General features: G+C 38.9%; 1 protein-coding gene across 2 annotated transcripts in view; it reads right to left on the minus strand.

The window, feature by feature from the left end:
- Positions 1-25,780, minus strand: part of LOC133550306 (spermatid perinuclear RNA-binding protein-like) — a 56,547-nt gene that overhangs the window by 15,197 nt on the left and 15,570 nt on the right. For both annotated transcript variants that reach the window (XM_061896411.1, XM_061896410.1), the window contains exons 4-9: positions 25,119-25,284; positions 19,447-19,591; positions 16,231-16,340; positions 15,869-15,964; positions 13,053-13,164; positions 7,004-7,101 (exon numbers count right to left, since the gene is read on the minus strand). In XM_061896411.1, the coding sequence (XP_061752395.1) occupies positions 7,004-7,101; positions 13,053-13,164; positions 15,869-15,964; positions 16,231-16,340; positions 19,447-19,591; positions 25,119-25,284 (727 nt within the window). The remainder of the gene's footprint in view (positions 1-7,003; positions 7,102-13,052; positions 13,165-15,868; positions 15,965-16,230; positions 16,341-19,446; positions 19,592-25,118; positions 25,285-25,780) is intronic.

Genomic DNA, 25,780 nt, shown 5'->3' on the forward strand with positions numbered 1-25,780 from the left:
CCGATTAGAAACATTTCAACACCAACCTTTTCAACTCATTCAGACATTCACGTTTTTTATCATTTTCAAAAGAGCTCCAGCTTTTCCGGAAATTCCAAAATTTTTTGGAAATTCCAATTGAAATCAAAAGGACATTTTTCAAAGTTCCACAATTCCCACATTTTTCATCTTATTCAAACTATTCCAACTTGAAAATATTCAACCTGTTCAGAAATTGTGTGCTCTACTTCAATATTTCAAAAAAAAAAAATCCTGGATTTCCCATAATTCCTTTTTTTTTTTTTTTCATTTTCCCCATTCAAAATGAATTGGCCATTTTTTAAACTTCTACCAGTTCCACTTTTTTCAACCTATTCAAAACAATTCTACCTTCAACACGTTTCACCATCCTGGAAATTTAAACTACTCTTTACCAAGTTAAAAAAAAAATTATTGGATTTTCCAGAATTCCTGGTTTTCCAAAGCCCTATTTCCACCCATTTTTCTGGCGACTACTCTTCCCACATTTTTCAACCCTTTCAGCTTCCAAACATTCCTCCTAATTAGGACAAAAAAGCTTTTGTTTTATGAACTGGAAAAATTACCGGTTTTCCCCAAAATTCCAGGAATTTGTAATACCATTTCTCAATTCAACATTTTTCGACCGATAAGAAACATTTCAACACCAACCATTTCAGCTCATTCAGACATTCAAGTTTTTAATCATTTTCAAAAGAGCTCCCGCTTTTCCGGAAATTCTTACATTTTTGGGAAATTCCAATTGAAATCAATAAGACATTTTTCAAAGTTCCACAATTCCCACATTTTTCATCTTATTCAAACTATTCCAACTTAAAATTTCAGCCTGTTCAGAAATTGTGTGCTCTACTTCAATATTAAAAAAAAAAAAAATCCTGGATTTCCCATAATTCCTTTTTTTTTTTTTCATTTTCCCCATTCAAAATGAATTGGCCATTTTTTAAACTTCTACCAGTTCCACTTTTTTCAATCTATTCAAAACAATTCCACCATCCTGGAAGTTGAAACTACTCTTTTTCCAAATTCCCAAAAATTCTAGGATTTTCCAGAATTCCTGATTTTCCAAGGCCATATTTTCACCCATTATTCTGGCGACTACTCCTCCCACATTTTTCAACCGAGTCAACATCCGAACATTCCTCTTAATTAAGAAAAAAAATGTTTTCTTTTATGAAGTGGAAAAATTCCAGTTTTTCCCCAAATTCCAGGAATTCGTAATATAATTTCTCAATTCAACGTGTAACTACTTCAACATTTTTCGACCGGTTAGAAACATTTCAACACCAACCATTTCAAATCATTCAGACATTCACGTTTTTTGCCATTTTCAAAAAAACTCCCGCTTTTCCGGAAATTCTTAAATTTTTTGGAAATTCCAGTTGAAATCAATGAGACATTTTTCAAAGTTCCACAATTCCCACATTTTTCATCTGATTCAAACTGTTCCAACTTCAAAATATTCAGCCTGTTCAGAAATTGTGTGCTCTACTAAAATATTTCAAAAAAAAAAAAAAAAAAATCCTGGATTTCCCATAAATCCTTTTTTTTTTCCATTTTCCCCATTCAAAACGAATTGGCCATTTTTTAAACTTCTACCAGTTCCACTTTTTTCAACCTATTCAAACTATTCCACCATCCTGGAAGTTGAAATTACTCTTTTTCCAAGTTCCAAAAAATTCTAGGATTTTCCAGGATTCCTGGTTTTCCAAAGCCCTATTTCCACCCATTTTGCTGGCGACTACTCCTCCCACATTTTTCAACCAACTTCAACCGAGTCAACATCCGAACATTCCTCTTAATTAAGAAAAAAAATGTTTTCTTTTATGAAGTGGAAAAATTCCAGTTTTTCCCCAAAACTCCAGGAATTCGTAATATCATTTCTCAATTCAACATGTCAATACTTTAATATTATTCGACGGATTAGAAAAATTTCAACACTAACCATTTCAAATCATTCAGACATTCACGTTTTTTATCATTTTCAAAAGAGCTCCAGCTTTTCCGGAAATTCCTAAATTTTTTGGAAATTCCAATTGAAATCAATAAGACATTTTTCAAAGTTCCACAGTTCCCACATTTTTCATCTCATTCAAACTGTTCCAATTTCTAAATATTCAGCCTGTTCAGAAATTGTGTGCTCTACTTCAATATTTAAAAAAAAAAAATACTGGATTTCCCATAATTCCTTTTTTTTTTTTTCATTTTCCCCATTCAAAACGAATTGGCCATTTTTTAAACTTCTACCAGTTCCACTTTTTTCAACCTATTCAAACTATTCCACCATCCTGGAAGTTGAAATTACTCTTTTTCCAAGTTCCAAAAAATTCTAGGATTTTCCAGGATTCCTGGTTTTCCAAAGCCCTATTTCCACCCATTTTGCTGGCGACTACTCCTCCCACATTTTTCAACCAACTTCAACCGAGTCAACATCCGAACATTCCTCTTAATTAAGAAAAAAATGTTTTCTTTTATGAAGTGGAAAAATTCCAGTTTTTCCCAAAATTCCAGGAATTCGTAATATCATTTCTCAATTCATTGTGTAACTACTTCAACATTTTTCGACCGGTTAGAAACATTTCAACACCAACCATTTCAAATCATTCAGACATTCAAGTTTTTTGCCATTTTCAAAAGAACTCCCGCTTTTCCCGAAATTCCTACATTTTTTGGAAATTCCAATTGAAATCAATAAGACATTTTTCAAAGTTCCACAGTTCCCACATTTTTCATCTCATTCAAACTGTTCCAATTTCTAAATATTCAGCCTGTTCAGAAATTGTGTGCTCTACTTCAATATTTAAAAAAAAAAAAAAAAAATCCTGGATTTCCCATAATTCCTTTTTTTTTTTTCATTTTCCCCATTCAAAATGAATTGGCCATTTTTTAAACTTCTACCAGTTTCACTTTTTTCAACCTATTCAAACTATTCCACCATCCTGGAAGTTGAAATTACTCTTTTTCCAAGTTCCCAAAAATTCTAGGATTTTCCAGAATTCCTGGTTTTCCAAAGCCCTATTTCCACCCATTTTGTTGGCGACTACTCCTCCCACATTTTTCAACCAACTTCAACCGAGTCAACATCCGAACATTCCTCTTATTAAGAAAAAAAATGTTTTCTTTTATGAAGTGGAAAAATTCCAGTTTTTCCCCAAATTCCAGGAATTCGTAATACCATTTCTCAATTCAACATGTCACTACTTCAACATTTTTCGACGGATTAGAAACATTTCAACACCAACCATTTCAAATCATTCAGACATTCACGTTTTTTGCCATTTTCAAAAAAAACTCCCGCTTTTCCGTAAATTCCTAAATTTTTTGTTGGAAATTCCAATTGAAATCAATGAGACATTTTTCAAAGTTCCACAATTCCCACATTTTTCATCTCATTCAAACTGTTCCAACTTCAAAATATTCAGCCTGTTCAGAAATTGTGTGCTGTACTTCAACAATTCTAAAAAAAAAAATCCTGGATTTCCCATAATTCCTTTTTTTTGTTAATTTTCCCCATTCAAAATGAATTTGCCATTTTTTAAAACTTCTACCAGTTCCACTTTTTTCAACCTATTCAAACCATTCCACCATAACGAAAATTTAAACTACTCTTTTTCCAAGTTAAAAAAAATATAGGATTTTCCAGAAATTCTGGTTTTCCAAAAGGCCTATTTCCACCCATTTTTCTGGCGACTACTCCTCCCACATTTTTCAACCCACTTCAACCGAGTCAACGTCCAAACATTCCTCTTAATTAGGACAAAAAAGGATTGTTTTTTTTTAACTGGAAAAATTCCCGGTTTTCCCAAAATTCCAGGAATTCCGTAACACCATTTCTCAATTCAACGTGTCACTACTTCAACATTTTTCGACCGATTGAAAACATTTCAAATCATTCAGACATTCAAGTTTTTTTTTTTGCCATTTTCAAAAGAACTCCCTCTCTTCCCGAAAATCCAAATTTTTTGGAGATTCCCAATGAAATCAATAGTACATTCTTCAAAGTTCCACAATTCCCACATTTTTCATCTAATTCAAACTGTTCCAACATCAAAATATTCAGCCTGTTCAGAAATTGTGTGCTCTACTTCAACAATTCAAAAAATGTTTCCGGATTTCCCATAATTCCTTTTTTTTTCCTCCATTCAAAATGAATTGGCCATTTTTCAAACTTCCACAATTCCCACATTCTTCAAACCATTCCACATTTTAACACAATCAACTCATCCTGGACATTCAAACTACCATTTTTCTAAAGTTCAAGACATTTCCAGGAATTCCCGTTTTTTGGTCACCTATTTCCACCCTTCTTAAGTTCGACTACTCCTTTCGCATTTTTCAACCCATTTCAACTGTTCCACCGTCAAAACACACCCCATATTCAGGACAAAAAACAAGTTGGTTAAGGAACTAGAAAAAAAATCCTGTTTTTCCTGAAATATCAGAAATTTCTCAATTAATAACTGTTACTAATTCAACATTTCTGGACCGATTTAAACAATTCCAACACCAACCAAATCAGCTCATTTAGGTATTCTTCTTCCTCCAAACACGACGAGTTGAGTTTATACCAAAAAGTTCTATTTTGTTTCATCTGACCACATGACATTCTCACAATCCTCTGTTGTATCATCCGTGTATCCATTTTGGTATCAACTCAACTCGCCGTGTTTGGAGGAAGAAGAATACTGAGTTGCATCCCAAGAACACCATACCTACTGTGAAGCATGGGGGTGGAAACATCATGCTTTGGGGCTGTTTTTCGTGATCCGTGTTAAGGAAAGAACAAATGGGGCCGTGTATCGTGAGATTTTGAGCCAAAACCTCCTTCCATCAGTGAGAGCTTTGAATTGTTGACCAAATACCTTTTTTCCACCATAATTTTTTTTACAAATAAATCATTTAAAATTCCTACAATGTGAATTCCTGTATTTCTTTTCCACATTCTGTCTCTCACAGTTGAAGTGTACCTATGATAAAAATTACAGACCTCTGTCATCATTTTAAGTGGGAGAACTTGCACAATCGGTGGCTGACTAAATACTTTTTTGCCTCACTGTACATATTTATTTATTTATTTTTATTAGTTTTGGCCAAAGGGGGCGCATTTGAATCTCTTACACACAGTTATTACATATGTTGGCTAGATGGGGAGCACTTCACATTTTCACACACACTTGTTATTTCATATGTTGCACTTTTAAAGCTGACACACAGTCAATTTGACAAACTCCTCCTTTTTGGGACTACTCTCATTTTGATAGATTTCACCAGCAGGGGTGCAAATGAGACATTCTCTATTAGATGCAATGTTATTGGGACCATCACTTATTCACACCTCCTCATATGGAAGATACTTTTCCTTCTTGATGTCTCAAGGAGGGTAGAAATACAAGAACACACATTCTTGTATTCATGACCTTCTTGAGACCTCCACTCTGTGTGGCGTTAACGAGAAGCATGCACACAGGAAGCAGAGCTCGCATGTCCCCCAAAAGGCGGCGAAGACGTTCTCACGCCTCGGGGGTGCACTTTGTTGTTTTACGAGCGTCGGGGGCGGCGGCGTTCCCACGCTAATTAGGCGCTTAATTAGGCTGTGCGGCGTTAGTGTTTACGTCACGCCCCCTCAGTCGGCGGGGGGACTACCTTCCCGGCGAGAAACGCTGACTCTGGACCAGCAAGTGCCCCCTGATTGAAAGTTCATGGCCATGCAGAGGAAGTGCTAATGAGGCCGGATCAGTGCGCCCCCATCGTTAAAACCTTTGATATTGTTAAGGTACTGATGTAGTACATCTAGTAATACTGGTAAATAATCAGTACTAGTTAGGTGTGTACACTGGAAGAGTGCTTAGGTGTAGTAAATATACAGTGGAGCAAAAAAGTATTAAGTCGGCCACCGATTGTGCAAGTTCTCCCACTTAAAATGATGACAGAGGTCTGTCATTTTCATCATAGGTACACTTCAACTGTGAGAGACAGAATGTGAAAAAAAAAAGCCAGGAATTCACATTGTAGGAATTTTAAAGAATTTATTTGTAAATGATGGTGGAAAATAAGTATTTGGTCAACCATTCAAAGCTCTCACTGATGGCTCAAAATCTCACGATACATGGCCCCATTCATTCTTTCCTTAACACGGATCAATCGTCCTGTCCCCTTAGCAGAAAAACCGCCCCAAAGCATGATGTTTCCACCCCCATGCTTCACAGTAGGTATGGTGTTCTTGGGATGCAACTCAGTATTCTTCTTCCTCCGAACACGACGAGTTGAGTTTATACCAAAACGGATACATGGATGATACAGCAGAGGATTGGGAGAATGTCATGTGGTCAGATGAAACCAAAATGGAACACTTGATTGGGAACAGGTGAGTGCCATGATTTGGTATAAAAGCAGCTTCCATGGAATGCTCAGCCATTCACAAAAAAGGGTCAGCACTTTGTCCTCTAATGTGTAAGAAAATTGTCCGACTGTTTAAGAACAGTTCTCAACCAGCTGTTGCAAGGAATTTAGAGATTTCACCATCTACTCTCCGTAATATCATCAAAAGGTCAAGAGAATCTGGAGAAATCACTGCACATAAGCCATGATATTACGGACCTCGGATCCCTCAGGCGGTACTACATCAAAGAGCGACATCAGTGTGTAAAGGATATCACTACATGGCCTCAAGAACACTTCAGAAAACCGCTGTCAGTAACTACAGTTGGTTGCAAGTTAAAACTCTTATATGCAAAGAGAACGCCATTTGTCAACAACACCCAGAAACGCCGCTGGCTTCGATGGGCCCGAGCTCATCAAAGATGGACTGATGCAAAGTGTAAAAGTGTTCTGTAGTCTGACGAGTCCGCAGTTTGTAATTGAAGGACAAAGATGGCACAAACTGAATCAAAATGGCGTCCACTTCCTCCAATTGTTTACGTCGCGTAAGCGGCCCTCGTAGCGCCATGCTTGCTGTATGACTTACTTCTACAGGGGGGGGCGCACTCACCTGTGCACTGTGCGTGACGGCGTCAGCCTGCTGGCCGCTGAGGTGACCTACAGTGTCAGTGGGCTCCTTCTCACAGGGGTCCTGGACTCCTGGACCTCCTAGACCAGGACACGTCACAGCAGTGTTCTCTTTACACCAAAATAAATCACCTCAGCCAATATTCCAACATAGTGTTACTGTTCAAACGCCGTTATTTCCGGCGGTAACTAGTAGTCTAACGCGTTATTTTTTCAAATTTAGTAACTCAGTTACCGTTACTCCATGATGCGTTACTACGTTATTTTTTAAATAGTATCGGCTAGAAACTGAGAAGATCGTGTCTGTGTTTACCAGCAAGACATCATTCCGGAGCCAAAGCCGAGTTTCTTAACATGGAGATATTGTCACTACTTTTCTTTTGTCGAGCACAAAGAAAAGAACGTTTCAGTTCAATGTAAGTTGTGTCTCGGATCAAAGATCCAATCTACTGCCCAAAACAGAAATTCAAATCCGCGGAAACAGCTTCAAGAGCAACGTGCTTCGACGAATCTAGTGAAAAGAGACACACTTCACCTTCACCACCGGCTGGATTTTAACGGAGGGACTGCTGGCCAGGACAACATTGATAGAAACATTGCAGCATATGTGCTAGAAGACATGCAGGCTATTTCTACAGTGGAGTCACCCGATTTCAGGCAGCTGGACACAGTGGACAGTGAGTACATAAACATGGAAAGCAAGCTAAAGAAAAGACTCAAAACTGCCTCTGCTCATCATTCAGCACTGAAGATACACACTATGTCAATTCTCTTATATACTCTTATATATTTCATTCTAGTCTTCTAGAGCAGGGGTGCCCATTACGTCGATCGCGAGCAACCAGTCGACCGCGGGGGGTGTGTCAGTCGATCTCCAGCCAGGCTTTTAAAAAAAATAGACCTAAAAATTAATGATCATCAATCTTCACCAAGACGTCACTTAAATGACATTCACGGTACCGGAGGGTCTTGTGAGATGACGCTGGCTGCTGCAAGATCATTATTATGAAAATATGACCGAGAGGAAGGCGAGAAACACTTTTTATTTCAACAGACTCTCGCGCCGTACCTTCCGTCTAAACTCTAAAGGCCGACTGCACATTTCCTATCTTCACAATAAAAGCCCTGCTTCATGCTGCCTGCGCTAACTAAATACAGAGGTTCGGAAAACTGGCGTGCACAAGCGATCCCTCAGAAAGCTGGCGTGCACATCACTTGTGCACGCCAGCTTTCCAAGACTCTTATTTTGTTAGCGCAGGCAGCATGAAGCAGGGCTTTTATTGTGAAGATAGGAAATTTGCAGTCGGCCATAGGACTCCAGAGGCAGTGGACAGGTACCGACAGGCCAAGCGGTGTGCAGCTTCAGCGGTCACAGAGGCAAAAACTCGGTCATGGGAAGAGTTTGGGGAAGCCATGGAAAACGACTTCCGGATGGCTTCGAAGCGATTCTGGACAACCATCCGCCGCCTCAGGAAGGGGAAGCAGTGCACTGTCAACACCGTGTATGGTGCGGATGGTGTTCTGCTGACCTCAACTGCGGATGTTGTGGATAGGTGGAAGGAATACTTTGAAGACCTCCTCAATCCCACCAACACGTCTTCCTATGAGGAAGCAGTGCCTGGGGAATCTGGGGTGGACTCTCCTATTTCTGGGGCTGAGGTTGCTGAGGTAGTTAAAAAGCTCCTCGGTGGCAAGGCCCCAGGGGTGGATGAGATCCGCCCGGAGTTCCTTAAGGCTCTGGATGCTGTGGGGCTGTCTTGGTTGACAAGACTCTGCAGCATCGCGTGGACATCGGGGGCGGTACCTCTGGATTGGCAGACCGGGGTGGTGGTCCCTCTCTTTAAGAAGGGGGACCGGAGGGTGTGTTCCAACTATCGTGAGATCACACTCCTCAGCCTTCCCGGTAAGGTTTATTCAGGTGTACTGGAGATGAGGCTGCGCCGGATGGTCGGGCCTCGGATTCGGGAGGAGCGGTGTGGTTTTCGTCCTGTTCTCTGCCTGTTCCATGGGAGGAAGCCGGAGTACCCGGAGGGAACCCACGCAGTCACGGGGAGAACATGCAAACTCCACACAGAAAGATCCCGAGCCCGGGGTTGAACCAGGATTACTCAGGACCTTCGTATTGTGAGGCATATGCACTAACCCCTGTACCACCATGCTGCCCTATTTAAGCCTTGCTTGTTCAATATTTATTGCAAAACTTGTTTGGGTCCCTATTAAAAGGTTAACTTCTTCAACCTCGGCCCGCGGCTTTGTTCAGTTTTAAATTTTGGCCCACTCTGTATTTGAGTTTGACACCCCTGATTTAGCTCTTTATGTAAGCCTGCCTTTGCTTGCCATTCCTTCTCGGACTCTAGTTTGTCGCTATCCCGCATTGTGGTAACTCTTTTGTATTCGATTAGCTTCCATGCTATTTTGTATGTTTATTGTCCTAGCTCACATGCTAGCGTCCCTAGTTGTGTCTAGCTCCCATGCTAGTTCAGTTTGTTTTCTTTGTTAGTGCCTTCGTGCAAGTGTTTTGGTTCTTAGTCTGTTTTATAGTGTGTAAATAAATCATTATCTTTACCTTCACGCTGTGCTCCATCTCAGCAACACCCACGAGAGAACGCAACATCACCACAGATCATGTGTGCCTTCCTTGGGTGAAGCCAGGTTTACAGCTATGTTGTGACATGTTTTTATTATGTGGTTTGGTACCTACTTTTGTTATGTTGCAGCTATTTAAAATAGTTTTGTCAGTGTGTTCTGGCCCAAAATAAATTGGCACTTTGAAACATATTTTTGTCTTTGAGTGTTGTAAGTAGAATACATTGCTGTGGTGCAAATGCATGTCAAGTTGATCAACAGATTCTATTATTCTCCAGTGCAATAACAGTACTGAAATGAAGGCTAAAAGTGCATTAATGGAAGCCTTAAATAAAAAAATTTAAAAAAAAGAAGTAACTAAACAGTAACGTTTCGCAATAACGCATTACTGTTGGTGTAAGTAACTGAGTTACTTTTGAAATAACGTAAATAGTACCTGGTTTTCAGTAACTAACCCAACACTGTCAAGGAGGATATATCTTTTCATCAGTGCAAGGCCAGGATGCTCTATTTTGAAAATCCGCCAAATTTGATGGCAGCTGCTCCATCTGCTTGGTGAAAATAGAATCTCTGTGAACACCATCTGTGATGTTCTCTTCTCCCCACTCCAACACACCTGACACAATCATCCAGACGAAAGTATTTCTTTGCTTTGAAACCAGCAAGTTTTTATGATACTGCAGTTATCTTATTACTTTGTACTTCCTTGCACTGACAACAAATGACTTCTAATACAACTTCTTTTTACACTTTAAAAGTTTCACTTTGTCACAATGGAAGCAGCGATACAAGCGAGGTTTACTTGTATGTGATATCATGTGCGATACAAGCAGTCTCGCAATGTGTTGACTTGTGTGTGATATCATGTGCGATAATAGCAGTCTCGCAATTGTGTTGACTTGTGTGTGATATCATGTGTGATACAAGCAGTCTCGCAATGTGTTGACTTGTGTGTGATATCATGTGCGATAATAGCAGTCTCGCAATGTGTTGACTTGTGTGTGATATCATGTGCGATACAGGCAGTCCTGCAGTGTGTTTACTTGTGTGTGAGATATTATGTGCGATACAAGCAGTCCTGCAATGTGTTTACTTGTGTGTGATATCATGTGCGATACAAACAGTCCTGAAACATGTTTATTTGTGTGTTATATCATGAGCGATACAAGCAGTCTCGCAACCTGTTGACTTGTTTGTGATATCATGTGTGATACAGGTAGTCCTGCAGTGTGTTTACTTGTGTGTGATATCATGTGATACAAGCAGTCCTGCAATGTGTTTACTTGTGTGTGATATCATGAGTGATACAAGCAGTCTTGCAATGTGTTTATTTGTGTGTGATACCATGTACGATACAAGCAGTCTTGCAGTGTGTTTACTTGTGTGTGATATCACGTGCGATACCAGCAGTCCTGCAATGTGGTTACTTGTGTGTGATATCATGTGTGATACAAGCAGTTTCGCAGCGATTTCACTTGTGTGTGATATCATGTGTGATACAAGCTGTCCTATGGCGTGTTTACTTGTGTGTGACATCATGTGCGATACAAGCAGTCCTGCGGTGTGTTTATTTGTGTGGGATATCATGTGCGATATAAAGCGTCCTCTAACGTGTTTATTTGTGTGTGATACCATGTACGATACAAGCAGTCCTGCAACGTGTTTACTTGTGTGTGATATCATGTGCGAAACGAGCATTTTTGCAGCGTGTTTACCGATAAGCACATTTTTTTTTCTATTATGGTCAAGTCATTTACAAAAGTTAAACATGCTAGGCTATAGGCTACTAGGAGCTAGCAGCTACACAACAGCCAAGCACACAATAGCACACAAGCTCGCCATACGTAATGACGATTAAAAAATGAAACGGCACACGTCAAAATCAACAAGTATCAAATAATTACAGTTGCATGTCATTTACACATACAAAGTATCCAAGAACAAGCGCATTAGAAAGTATCCTGTAACAAATGTGTCCGCATCATTCAACTTGCTGCGTCATGTATTATTTTGGCCACAATAACTACTCCACTTCACCTTAAAGACAGCATAAGTCCATTCAAGGAGGTTTATAATAAATAGGTCAGTACCAACTCAGAAAAAACGTGGTTCTCCAAGTACCACCATGAAAATACAGTAGTGTAGTAGGCCTAAGTATTCATCAAGTACCACCATAATGACCGAAATAAAATAAAAAATACAGTAGCGTAGTAGGCCTAAGTATTCATCAGGTACCACCATAAAAAAAACGTAGCGTAGTAGGAATAAGTATTCATCTGGCACCACCATGAAAATACAGTAGCATAGTAGGCCTACGTATTCATCAAGTACCACCATGAAAATACAGTAGCGTAGTAGGCCTAAGTATTCATCAAGTACGACCAAAATAAAATAAAAAATACAGTAGCGTAGGTGGCCTAAGTATTCATCAGGCACCACCATGAAAATACAGTAGCGTAGTAGGCCTATGTATTCATCAGGTACAACCATAAAAAAAACGTAGCGTAGTAGGAATAAGTATTCATCAGGTACCACCATGAAAATACAGTAGCATAGTAGGAATAAGTATTCATCAGGCACCACCATGAAAATACAGTAGCATAGCAGGCCTACGTATTCATCAAGTACCACCATGAAAATACAGTAGCGTAGTAGGCCTAAGTATTCATCAAGTACGACCATTATGACCAAAATAAAATAAAAAAAAATACAGTAGCGTAGTAGGCCTAAGTATTCATCAAGTACCACCATACTGACCGAAATGAAATTAAAAATACAGTAGCGTAGTAGGCCTAAGTATTCATCAGGCACCACCATGAAAATACAGTAGCGTAGTGGGCCTATGTATTCATCAAGTACCACCATAATGACCGCCATGAAAACACAGTAGCGTGTTAGGCCTAATTATTCATCAAGTACCACCATGATAATACAGTAGCGTAGCAGGACTAAGTATTCATCAAGTACCACCACGAAAATACAGTAGCGTAGCAGGCCTTAGTATTTATCAAGTACCACCATAATGACCGCCATTAAAATACAGTAGCGTAGTCGGCATAAGTATTCATCAAATACCACAATGAAAATACAGTAGCGTAGTAGGCCTAAGCATTCATCAAGTATCACCATGAAAATACAGTAGCGTAGTAGGCCTAAGTATTCATCAAGTGCCACCATGAAAATACACTAGCGTAGTAGGCTAAAGTATTCATCAAGTACCACCATGAAAATACAGTAGCGTAGTAGGCTTAAGTATTCATCAAGTACCACCATGACAATACAGTAGCGTAGTAGGCCTAAGTATGAAAACCAAGTTTATTTTGTCCGCTGTAACATGACACGCAGTTTGAACAGTAACACTGTGTTTGAATGTAGGAAAATAAAACACTGTACTTTAATCAAGGACATCAGATATGCTTTAAAAAAGGAAAAGGAGGAGCTGCTACCTGGGAGGAGAATCCCCGAGGCGATGTACTCCAAAACGCGTCGCAGCGCCTCCGCTGGCCCCGCGGGGTCACTGCAGGTGGCCACGGCCATCTCACAGATGAGCTCCAGAGGCTGCAGGACGCAGAAATGATGATCTTATTTTATATTTGTTGTTAGCAACATTTGAACCTGGGTTTTGTGTCAAAACATGGAGGCCATTTTTTAAAACCAATACAATTTATAGATTTTTTTTAAACCCTCATTTTTGGTCCTGGGGACCAGAAAGGATCTCAGTCATATTTTTTTATTTTTTTTTACTGTCAACGCATAAATCTAGATCAACTTGAAATTTATCGATGTAAAGTAAAAATATATTTTTTTAATTAAAGAGAAGCCTGCTTTTAATGCAAAAACACAAACTATGCAATATTTTCCCTCCGTAAAATTTGCAATGGGAAACATTTAATGTGGAGTAATTGGAGCCTTAAATATGTCAATAATTCATAACATGTATTTTAATTCATTATTTTATGTTGAGACAAGTTAAAGACAGTTTAAAAAAAACCCAAAAACACTAAAACTCTCAGGGACCCAAAAGGGTCCCACTCATAAAGGTGCTGAAAATAAGTGACACAATTTTGTATTTATTTTTTACTTTTAACACTTAAATCTTTAAATCAACTTAAAAAAGTCAAAATATTTTTTTAATCATTTATTTTATAATTTAAAAAAAAAAATCCATTTATTTTTGGAAAAATCCCAAACTGCAATGTTCCCTCAAAAATATTTTAATGTGAAGTAATTGTAGACTTAATTATGTCAATAATTTGTATGAACTTTGATTTTGATTCAATATTTTTTTTAAGCAAAGACAGTAAAAATTAAATCACACTAAAATGATCAGGGACCCAAAAGGGTCCCACTCATAAAAATGTAAAAATAACTCATGCATTTTTTTTTATATATATAATTTTGCTTTTAACGCTTAAAGCTTGAGATCAATTTCAAATCTATGCATTAATTACACGTTTTTATTATTATTATTTTGTCACAGAAAACTTTTTTATGGCAAAAACACGACATATGCAATATTTTCCCCCCAAAAATATTTCAAAGTAGAATATTTAATGTGAAGTAATTGGAACCTTAAATATGTCAATACTTTGTTACAACTTTTATTTTCATTCAGTATGTTTTCAAGCGAAGACGGTTAAAATATAAAAATCCCACTCAAATTGTCAGGGGACCCTTGGGTCTCACTCAGAAAAATGTAAAAATACGTCATGAATTTTTTACAATTTTGCTTTCAACACTTAAATCTCGTAATCAATTTCAGATCCATCCATTGATTATAAGTTTCTATTTTTTACTTTTTTGTGCCCATTTTATCATAGAAAACTTACTTTTTTTATGACAGAAACACAAAATATGTAATATTTCCCCCCCAAAAAAATATTTCAAAGTGGAATATTTGCTGTGAAGTAATTGAATCCTTTAATATGGCAATAATTTGTAACAACTTTGATTGCCATTGAATATTTTTTTAAGAAAAGACAGTTAAAAAAATTAAAATCCCATTAAAATTCTCAGGGACCCAAAAAGGTCCCACTAATAAACATTTTAAAAATAAGTCATGCATTTTTTTATTTTGCTTTAACAAGTTTTATTTTGATTCAATATGTTTTAAGGAAAGACAGTTAAAAAAATTAAAACCCCATTAAAGTGCTCAGGGACCCAAAAGGGTCCCACTAATAAAAATGTTAAAAATAAGTCATGCATTTTTTTTTTTCTTTAACAACTTTGATTTTGATTCAATATTTTTTAAGCAAAGACAGTTAAAAGAAATCCCACTAAAATTCTCAGGGACCCAAAAGGGTCCTATTCAGAAAATTGTTAAAAATTAGTCACGCATTTTTTTAATTTTGCTTTCAACACTTAAATCTTGTAATCAATTTCATGCATTGATTGATAAGTTTTTATTTTTTAGTTTTTGTGGCCATTTTATCATAGAAAACGTAGTTTTTTTATGACAAAAACACAAAATATGTAATATTTCCCCCCCAAAAAATATTTCAAAGTGGAATATTTCCTGTGAAGTAATTGAATCCTTAAATGTCAATAATTTGTAACAACTTTGATTTCCATTGAATATTTTTTTAAGCAAAGACAGTTTAAAAAAAAAATCCCATTAAAATTCTCAGGGACCCAAAAGGGTCCCACTAATAAAAATTTAAAAAATTAGTCATGCATTTTTTTATTTTGCTTGAACAACTTTGATTTTGATTCAATATTTTTTAAGCAAAGACAGTTAAAAGAAATCCCACAAAAATTCTCAGGGACCCAAAAGGGTCCCATTCACAAAATTGTTAAAAATTACTCACGCATTTTTTAAATTTTGCTTTCAACACTTAGATCTTGTAATCAATTTCATGCATTGATTATAAGTTTTTATTTTTTACTTTTTTGTGCCCATTTTATCATAGAAAACGTTTTTTTTTATGACAAAAACACAAAATATGTAATATTTTCCCCCAAATATTTCAAAGTGGAATATTTGCTGTGAAGTAATTGGATCCTTAAATATGTCAATAATTTGTAACAACTTTGATTTCCATTCAATATTTTTTCAAGCAAAGACAGTTAAAAAAAAATAAAATCCCATTAAAATTCTCAGGGACCCAAAAGGGTCCCACTCATAAAAATTTAAAAAATAAGTCATGCAATTTTATTTCTTTTGCTTTTAACGCTGACATCTCTAGATGTCAGCGACGTATCTTTGTTCGGCCTGTGATGTTATACTAATGGTGACCACTAGGGGCGCCGTGTGGGGACCTACCCATCCTTTGAGCGGCCTCCACGCCGCCAGTCGGTTGCACACGTCTCCGAGCAGCCTGAGCACCAGCACACACCACTTGAGAGGACACACTCGGGCCTGAGGACACAATTTCAACACAACAAGTCAGCCTGCATGAGCACAAAGTGCGGCTCCCTCCTTCCTCACAAAAGCGCAGCGTCGATGAAAAACGCTGACACGTCAGTTTCCTCACTCCAGATTGTTTAATTATTTTCACAAGGCCTTTTTTTTTTTTAAATTTCGCCTTCTCCTCCCACATTACGCTGGTATTGCTGTTGTGTGTACTACGTCTTCATCTCATGATTTAAAAGTACACAATCTGGGAGCGTCCCAGTAACGCCCACCTGGAACCATTTGGCGTGTCGGAGCGAGGCTAGCGCCGCCCGGCACTTCTCGCCGTCCAGGACGCCGTCGTCGCCGTCTTCGCTCGGCGGCGTCTCGCTGTCGGCCCCCACTGGAGAGAAGCGGGAAGTGATTTTGGACACAGACAAATGTTTTAGGAGTCACTGATCTGACCGGGTGAGCGGAGAAGCGGGAAAGGTTTTAGTTAGTGGTTTTGAGGGTAAGGGGGGGGGGGTGTAATGCAGAGAGCGCCATCTTTGGGAACAGGAGAGTCCAGAGATGTGGCTGGAGTCTGTGGACTGTCATGAGTCCAGGTGCAGATCAGTGGTGACCATGGATCAGAGTGTTAGGGAGCATAATAAGCAGCATGGCAGACGTCCAATCAGAGATGAGATTCTATGATACGCCATATTTATATATGTATATTATGTTAATATAATATATATATATGTATATATATTATAATACATATATATAATATGATATAAATACATACACATATATTAGGGCTGTGAATTTTAGGTCACCACAAGATTTAATAAAATTTGATTCTTGTGGATAACAATTCGATTCAGAATCGATTCAAAATTATTCTCGTTATCTTAACTGTTTTTTTACATCTTTTATATTAATACAATAAATATATATGTATAATATGAATATAAAATAAATACATATATATAATATAAATATATAATTAATAGATACAAACACATATATACACTTTTACATATACACACATGTATATGAACACATATACGTATCTTTATACACATATGTGTATATATAAATATACATATATACAAACTTATACATATAAACTATATACTGTATATACATAACAAAATATAATAAAAATACAATTAATACATACATGTAATAAATGTATATTAAATGAATAAATATATGAATAATAAAAATACACAATAAATACATGTATATATATAAATATATAGTTAAAAAATACAATAAATACATGTAATATAAATATATAAAATAAATAAAAGAATATAATATAAATATATAAATAATCATATAATATAAATATATAATATGTAATAAATAAAGAAAAAGACAATTCGATTCAGAACCAATTATCGATTCAAAACGATTCTCAAGCACTGATCAATTTCTATATTACGTCAAAGAAAAAAAGTCTCCAACAGTTCTCTTTTATAAAGTAAATGTGCACAGCAGATATAGATCATCTACATCATGGGTGTCCAACTTTGGCCCGCGGGCCAGATTTAATTTAATTTGGCCCTTGAGGCAATATCAATTTAGCATTAGAGCTGGCCCCCCCAGTGTTATACAGCGTCGGTGCCGCTGTAACACCGCATTCACCGCTAATACTCATACTTGCCAACCCTCCTAATTTTCCCGGTATACTCCCGAAGTTCAGTGCCCCTCCCGAAATTCTCCCGGGGCAACCATTCTCCTGAATTTCTACCGATTTCCACCTGGACAACTACATTGGGGGCGTGCATTTAAGGCACTGCCTTTATGTTCTGTACAACCTGTCGTCACGTCCGCTTTTCCTCCATACTAACAGAGTGTTACATAATATTTGTGGCTTTTACACACACACACACACACACACACGCACAAGTGAATGCAAAACATACTTGGTCAACAGCCATACAGGTCACACTGAGGGTGGCCGTATAAACAACTTTAGCACTGTTACAAATATGCGCCACACTGTGAACCCACACCAAACAAGAATGACAAACACATTTCGGGTGAACGTCCGCAACAGAACAAATATCCAGAAACCCTTGCAGCACTAACTCCCCCGGGAAACTTCCAGCAAACTGACCGATAATTAACGTTTTATTCATGCATTTTCTCTTGATGCTTCAAGGCTTGAATGTTTGGTTCATTCATTATTGTTATTTTATTTTCAAATGTATTATTAGCCTGTGGAAAAAATGTGATATTTACCTCAGAAGATTGCAAATAGAAAAAAAGGCATAACATTTTTATTTAAATTTTATTTGATATGCCATTGATATTTTTTTTTAATTATTATTAGAAATTTGGATTTTGCATGTCACTAAAGTTATATAAGCCTTGCTTGTTCAATATTTAATGCAAAACTTGTTTGAGTCCCTATTAAAAAGGTTAATTTGTTCAACCTTGGCCCGGGGCTTTGTTACGTTTAACATTTTGGCCCACTCTGTATTTGAGTTTGACACCCCTGATCTACATCAACATTTGCCTGTATGGCTGGAAAGCACATATTTGGAAAATAAAAAAAAAATTAAAATTAAAAATCGATTTCTGATCTACTTGAATCGATTAAGAATCGTTACAAATAAGACCTGCGATCATTCCAATCATTTTTGACAGCCCTAATAGATATATTGTTACTTTACATGCCTAATGTGTCCAAAGGTTTGGACCCAACTGTGTTAGAACCCACTGGTGGGTGACCCAGAGTGAAGTGAAGTGAAGTGAATTATATTTATATAGCGCTTTTCTCTAGTGACTCAAAGCGCTTTACATAGTGAAACCCAATATCTAAGTTACATTTAAATCAATGTGGGTGGCAATGGGAGCAGGTGGGTAAAGTGTCTTGCCCGAGGACACAACGGCAGTGACTAGGATGGCGGAAGCGGGAATTGAACCTGCAACCCCCAAGTTGCTGGCACGGCCACTCTACCAACCGAGCTATACCGCGGGCCAGAGTTTGACACCCATGTTCTGGAGGAAAGTTGTGAAAGAAAAATGGAGCCGTTTGGCCACAATACCCAGCAATATGTTTGGAGGAGGAAAGGTGAGGCCTTTAATCCCAGGAACACTATGCACACAGCCAAGCATGGTGGTGGTAGTACTTTTGATTTGGTCTTATTTCCAATGGACGTATAATAAATTCATAAAAGAACCAAACTTCATGAATGTTTTTTTTTTTGCGACCAACAAGTATGTGCTCCGATCACTAAAAAATAAGAGTTGTAGACATGACTGGAAACTCAAGACAGCCATGGAGGCTGTCTTGGAGTTTGTGGGAGGGGAAGGGAGCCCCTGGTACCCGGGGAATTCTGCCGGGGCGACGCCTCGCCGGGGCCAGCACCTCGGTTCTGGGCGGTGCGTCGACCTGCGCAGCTACGGCAACAGAATCAACAGTCAGGGCGCCAAAAGGAGGAAGCGACTCGCCGCATCAACAGGAACGCCATCTGAGCTGGAGGGTATCATGTGACCTATCAACCAAGTACCTGGATGTGCGCCGTTCGGCTCCGCCCTCGTGTCCGAGCAGGACAGAGTGATCTTCAGGCTGAGGCGTGGGTCCTGAGTGCTGCACACCAAAATGGCGGCCTCGGGAATGCAGGAGCGCACCTCGTACTTGGCCTCCGTCAACGTCTGCAAGGCATAGCTGTGGACTTAGAAATTCTGCTGCTTGTTGTGGCCGTGTTTACCACACATTATTCGCCAACCAACCCCAGTGTCCGCCCCAACTTTTGGACGAGTTCCCTCACTGCAGGTGGTGCTATAATGTTGTCTGCTGTTTAAAGCTTTGAGCCGGAAGTACAAGTGCCGTTCCGTCTTGTAAGCCGTCCGTAGCGGTTCTACTCGTACGGATTCTTTGTTCATTGCGCCACGCAACGTTTGTAAGTTTTACAATTGAACTACAACAATTCTTACTTACTAAAGCGTCCTGTGTGTAGGAGTGTTTTCACGCATTTTTTTACGTGCTGTGGTGATCTAATGAAGCTAGCGTGGTTAGCGTTAGCTAACATGCCAAAACGTTTACGATTGTCTGTGTTGGCATTATCAACTTACAAGGCCGCGTTTGATGTCCGTGGGAGTGTTTTCATGCATGTTTGTACATGCTATCAGAATGTAATGCAGCTAGCGTGGTTAGCATTAGCTAATATGCTAACACGTTTACAAGTGTCCGTGTTAGCATTATTAACTTACAATGCCGTGTGTGATGTCTGTAGGAGTGTTTCCATGCATGTTTGTGCGAGCTGTCATAAGGCAATGAAGCTAGCGTTGTTAGCATATGCTAACACGTTTACGAGTGTCTTTTGTTAGTATTATTATTGTTTCAGTTATGTAAATTCACAAAAACGTCACCGTGGAGTTATTGAGTCTGTTTAGCTGATTTGGGTCCATGACGATGACTTCTGTTTAGTTTGATCAGCCGTTTTACTGCCGTTACAGACACAATTTGGAAACTATTAAGGTATGTAAATAAACATTTACAGAATATTTCTGCGGCTGACATGAAAAAAAAAATTGTGAAAAATTTAGTGGGTGTGGCTTAAATACCGGCGCACTCTATAGTCTGGAAAATACACTGAGGCTCCGTGTTTTTCAATTGCTTATTATTGTAGCAACTTGCTTGTTAAAAGTTAAGGATTTTTGTGATTTCTGATTGTTTGTGAGGACACCAAAGGAATCTGTGTGTGTGTGCGTGCTGGCAGAGCAGCGCATAGATGACAGTTGACGTTTTGGCTCGCTAGATAGAGACAGTTATTATTTACATTGTTACTTTTGGAGATTTCTCCAAAAGAAACAACTATAGCTAACATTAGCGTGCACATTTTTCCCCGCTAATTTTACACTTTTCTTCGCAACTTCCGCAGCCATACACCTCAGAGTCATATGACTTGGTATGTGACACATGCTAATTGTAAGAATGCTAACATTAGCTTGCTAGCATGCACATTTTTTTTCCGCCTGTTTTGCAACCATTTACCCCAAAGTCACATAATTTGGTATGTGGCACTTGATAACTGTTAGCATGCCAATGTTAGCATGGAGGAAGGCTGTCACGCCAAATTTCTTCCCCCCGGAAGAAATTTGGCGTGACAGCCCCTCTAATGATTGAAGGACCCCAATGAGGCTGGAAGGACCTCAAAGCAGATCACACAGCTGCCTGTTTTAAAAGCATTATAATTGGCTGATTGTCATAGGTGAAAAACAACGGTGAGGAAACAATATTAGCATTCCAGCATGCTAACCTTTCAAGCTATTTTTGCTTCGCTAATATTGCAGCTATAACCCTTAAGAGTCATATAACTTGGTATTGTCACGCCCTCATTGGGGTCCTTCAGGCATTAGAGGGGCTGTCACGCCAAATTTCTTCCAGGGGGGAAGGTTTTTGTAGGGGGGAGGAATTTTTGCGTGACAAGGCCAAATTTTTCAGCTAATTTTATACTTTATTTTCTACTTCCGCAGCCATACACCTCAGTCATATGACTTGGTATGTGACACATGCTAACTGTAAGCATGCTAACATTAGCTTGCTAGCCTGCACATTTTGTTTTAGCCTGTTTTGCAACCGTTTACCCCAGAGTCAGATTATTTGATATGTGGCACTTGATGACTGTTAGCATGCCAATGTTAGCATGGAACAAGGCCAACTTTTTCAGCTAATTTTACACTTTATTTTCTACTTCCGCCGCCATACACCTTAGAGTCATATAACTTTGTATGTGAAACATGTTAACTGTTAGCATGCGTGTATGCTAACAATGGCATGCTAACTTTTTCTGCAATTTTTTTCTCGAATTCCGCAGCCATACACCTCAGAGTCATTTGACTTGGTATGTGACACATGCTAACTGTAAGCATGCTAACATTAGCCTACACATTTTGTTTTAGCCTGTTTCGCAACTGTTTACCCCAGAGTCAGATTATTTGGTATGTGGCACTTGATGACTGTTAGCATGCCAATGTTAGCATGGAAGAAGGCCAACTTTTTCAGCTAATTTTACACTTTATTTTCTACGTCCGCAGCCATACACCTTAGAGTCCTATGACTCGGTATGTGACACATGTTAACTGTAAGCATGCTAAACATGGCATGCTAACTTTTTCCGCAATTTTTTTCTCGAATTCCGCAACCATACACCTCAGAGTCATTTGACTTGGTATGTGACACATGCTAACTGTAAGCATGCTAACATTAGCTTGCTAGCCTGCACATTTTGTTTTAGCCTGTTTTGCAACCGTTTACCCCAGAGTCAGATTATTTGATATGTGGCACTTGATGACTGTTAGCATGCCAATGTTAGCATGGAACAAGGCCAACTTTTTCAGCTAATTTTACACTTTATTTTCTACTTCCGCCGCCATACACCTTAGAGTCATACAACTTTGTATGTGAAACATGTTAACTGTTAGCATGCGTGTATGCTAACAATGGCATGCTAACTTTTTCCGCAATTTTTTTCTCGAATTCCGCAGCCATACACCTCAGTCATATGACTTGGTATGTGACACATGCTAACTGTAAGCAAGCTAACATTAGCTTGCTAGCCTGCACATTTTTTTTTAGCCGGTTTTGCAACCGTTTACCCCAGAGTCAGATTATGTGATTCGTGGCACTTGATAACTGTTAGCATGCCAATGTTAGCAAGGAAGAAGGCCAACTTTTTCAGCTAATTTTACACTTTATTTTCTACTTCCGCAGCCATACACCTTAGAGTCCTATGACTTGGTATGTGACACATGTTAACTGTAAGCATGCTAAACATGGCATGCTAACTTTTTCCGCAATTTTTTTCTCGAATTCCGCAGCCATACACCTCAGAGTCATTTGACTTGGTATGTGACACATGCTAACTGTAAGCATGCTAACATTAGCTTGCTAGCCTGCACATTTTGTTTTAGCCTGTTTTGCAACCGTTTACCCCAGAGTCAGATTATTTGCTCTGTGGCACTTGATGACTGTTAGCATGCCAATGTTAGCATGGAACAAGGCCAACTTTTTCAGCTAATTTTACACTTTATTTTCTACTTCCGCCGCCATACACCTTAGAGTCATACAACTTTGTATGTGAAACATGTTAACTGTTAGCATGCGTGTATGCTAACAATGGCATGCTAACTTTTTCCGCAATTTTTTTCTCGAATTCCGCAGCCATACACCTCAGAGTCATTTGACTTGGTATGTGACACATGCTAACTGTAAGCATGCTAACATTAGCCTACACATTTTGTTTTAGCCTGTTTCGCAACTGTTTACCCCAGAGTCAGATTATTTGCTATGTGGCACTTGATAACTGTTAGCATGCCAATGTTAGCATGGAAGAAGGCCAACTTTTTCAGCTAATTTTACACTTTATTTTCTACTTCCGCAGCCATACACCTTAGAGTCCTATGACTTGGTATGTGACACATGTTAACTGTAAGCATGCTAAACATGGCATGCTAACTTTTTCCGCAATTTTTTTCTCGAATTCCGCAGCCATACACCTCAGAGTCATTTGACTTGGTATGTGACACATGCTAACTGTAAGCATGCTAACATTAGCCTACACATTTTGTTTTAGCCTGTTTCGCAACCGTTTACCCCAGAGTCAGATTATTTGCTATGTGGCACTTGATGACTGTTAGCATGCCAATGTTAGCATGGAAGAAGGCCAACTTTTTCAGCTAATTTGACACTTTATTTTCTACTTCCGCAGCCATACACCTTAGAGTTCTATGACTTTGTATGTGACACATGTTAACTGTTAGCATGCTTGTATGCTAACAATGGCATGCTAACTTTTTCCGCAATTTTTTTCTCGAATTCCGCAGCCATACACCTCAGTTATATGACTTGGTATGTGACACATGCTAACTGTAAGCATGCTAAGATTAGCTTGCTGGCCTGCATATTTTTTTTCAGCCTGTTTTCAACCGTTTACCCCAGAGTCAGATTATTTGCTCTGTGGCACTTGATAACTGTTAGCATGCCAATGTTAGCATGGAAGAAGGACAACTTTTTCAGCTAATTTTACACTTTATTTTCTACGTCCGCAGCCATACACCTTAGAGTCCTATGACTTGGTATGTGACACATGTTAACTGTAAGCATGCTAAACATGGCATGCTAACTTTTTCCGCAATTTTTTTCTCGAATTCCGCAACCATACACCTCAGAGTCATATGACTTGGTATGTGACACATGCTAACTGTAAGCATGCTAACATTAGTTTGCTAGCCTGCACATTATGTTTTAGCCTGTTGTGCAACCGTTTACCCCAGAGTCAGATTATTTGCTCTGTGGCACTTGATAACTGTTAGCATGCCAATGTTAGCATGGAAGAAGGCCAACTTTTTCAGCTAATTTGACACTTTATTTTCTACTTCCGCAGCCATACACCTTAGAGTTCTATGACTTTGTATGTGACACATGTTAACTGTTAGCATGCTTGTATGCTAACAATGGCATGCTAACTTTTTCCGCAATTTTTTTCTCGAATTCCGCAGCCATACACCTCAGTTATATGACTTGGTATGTGACACATGCTAACTGTAAGCATGCTAACATTAGCTTGCTGGCCTGCATATTTTTTTTCAGCCTGTTTTCAACCGTTTACCCCAGAGTCAGATTATTTGCTCTGTGGCACTTGATAACTGTTATCATGCCAATGTTAGCATGGAAGAAGGACAACTTTTTCAGCTAATTTTACACTTTATTTTCTACTTCCGCAGCCATACACCTTAGAGTCCTATGACTTGGTATGTGACACATGTTAACTGTTAGCATGCTTGTAAGCTAACAATGGCATGCTAACTTTTTCCGCAATTTTTTCTTCGAATTCCGCAGCCATACACCTCAGAGTCATATGACTTGGTATGTGACACATACTAACTGTTAGCATGCTAACATTAGCTTGCTGGCCTGCAAATTTAGTTTTTTGCCTGTTGTGCAACCGTTTACCCCAGAGTCAGATTATTTGCTCTGTGGCACTTGATAACTGTTAGCATGCCAATTTTTTCAGCTAATTTTAGACTTTATTCTGTACTTCTGCAGTCATACACCTTAGAGTCATATAACTTAGTATGTGAAACATGCTAACTGCTAACATGCCAAGGTTACCACACATTACTGTTAGCATCCTATAATGTGCGTGTGTCCCGTGCTTATGCTTCCCCCTGATCATACCTGGATCTGAAGGGGCAGATTGGCGCTGATGGTGCGGAGCAGCAGCCGGGTGGGTGTCTGTCTGCACAGCAGAACCAGTTCCAGGTCCATGTCGTCTTTGATCAGCAGGCCTTTGGACAGCAGACCCACCCTGTTCACTCCGCACAGTGTGGACGTGGCGTCCAGCCTGGGGACACACGGAGGACGGGGACAAACTGACCGTTAAGCAAGCACAGGCCTCGGGGTTCCAAAACGTCTCATGGAATGGCAAAATTCACATTTCAGTCATTTCTTGTATAAATGTGACACCCTGGTGCATTTAGGGAGTCTGCTAGAGACGACTCCGATGCCCCACCCCTGGGAATGGGACAAAAACTGCTGGGTGGGGTTCTGTCTGCACAGCAGAACCATTCAAATGTTATCCTACTATTTTATGATTGATGTTACCTGCCTTACCCGATAATTGAAAAAAAGATTCCTGGTTTTTGCTCATATCACAATCAGATAAAGTGTGTTTTGCGCTCCTTTCCCCCCCTCCAAGGACACGGGAGGTTTTGCCCCGACCCTCTTCCTCCTCTTCTTATTCCCAAAAGAGATAAAGTTGTTGAAAAGTTCCTTCTCTCTCTCTATTTTGCTCGTCTTGTTTCTTTAGCAGCAAAAGCCGTCCTGTGCAATCTAATGTT

Source organism: Nerophis ophidion, linkage group LG01, assembly GCF_033978795.1.
Source record: "Nerophis ophidion isolate RoL-2023_Sa linkage group LG01, RoL_Noph_v1.0, whole genome shotgun sequence".
NCBI lineage: Eukaryota > Metazoa > Chordata > Actinopteri > Syngnathiformes > Syngnathidae > Nerophis > Nerophis ophidion.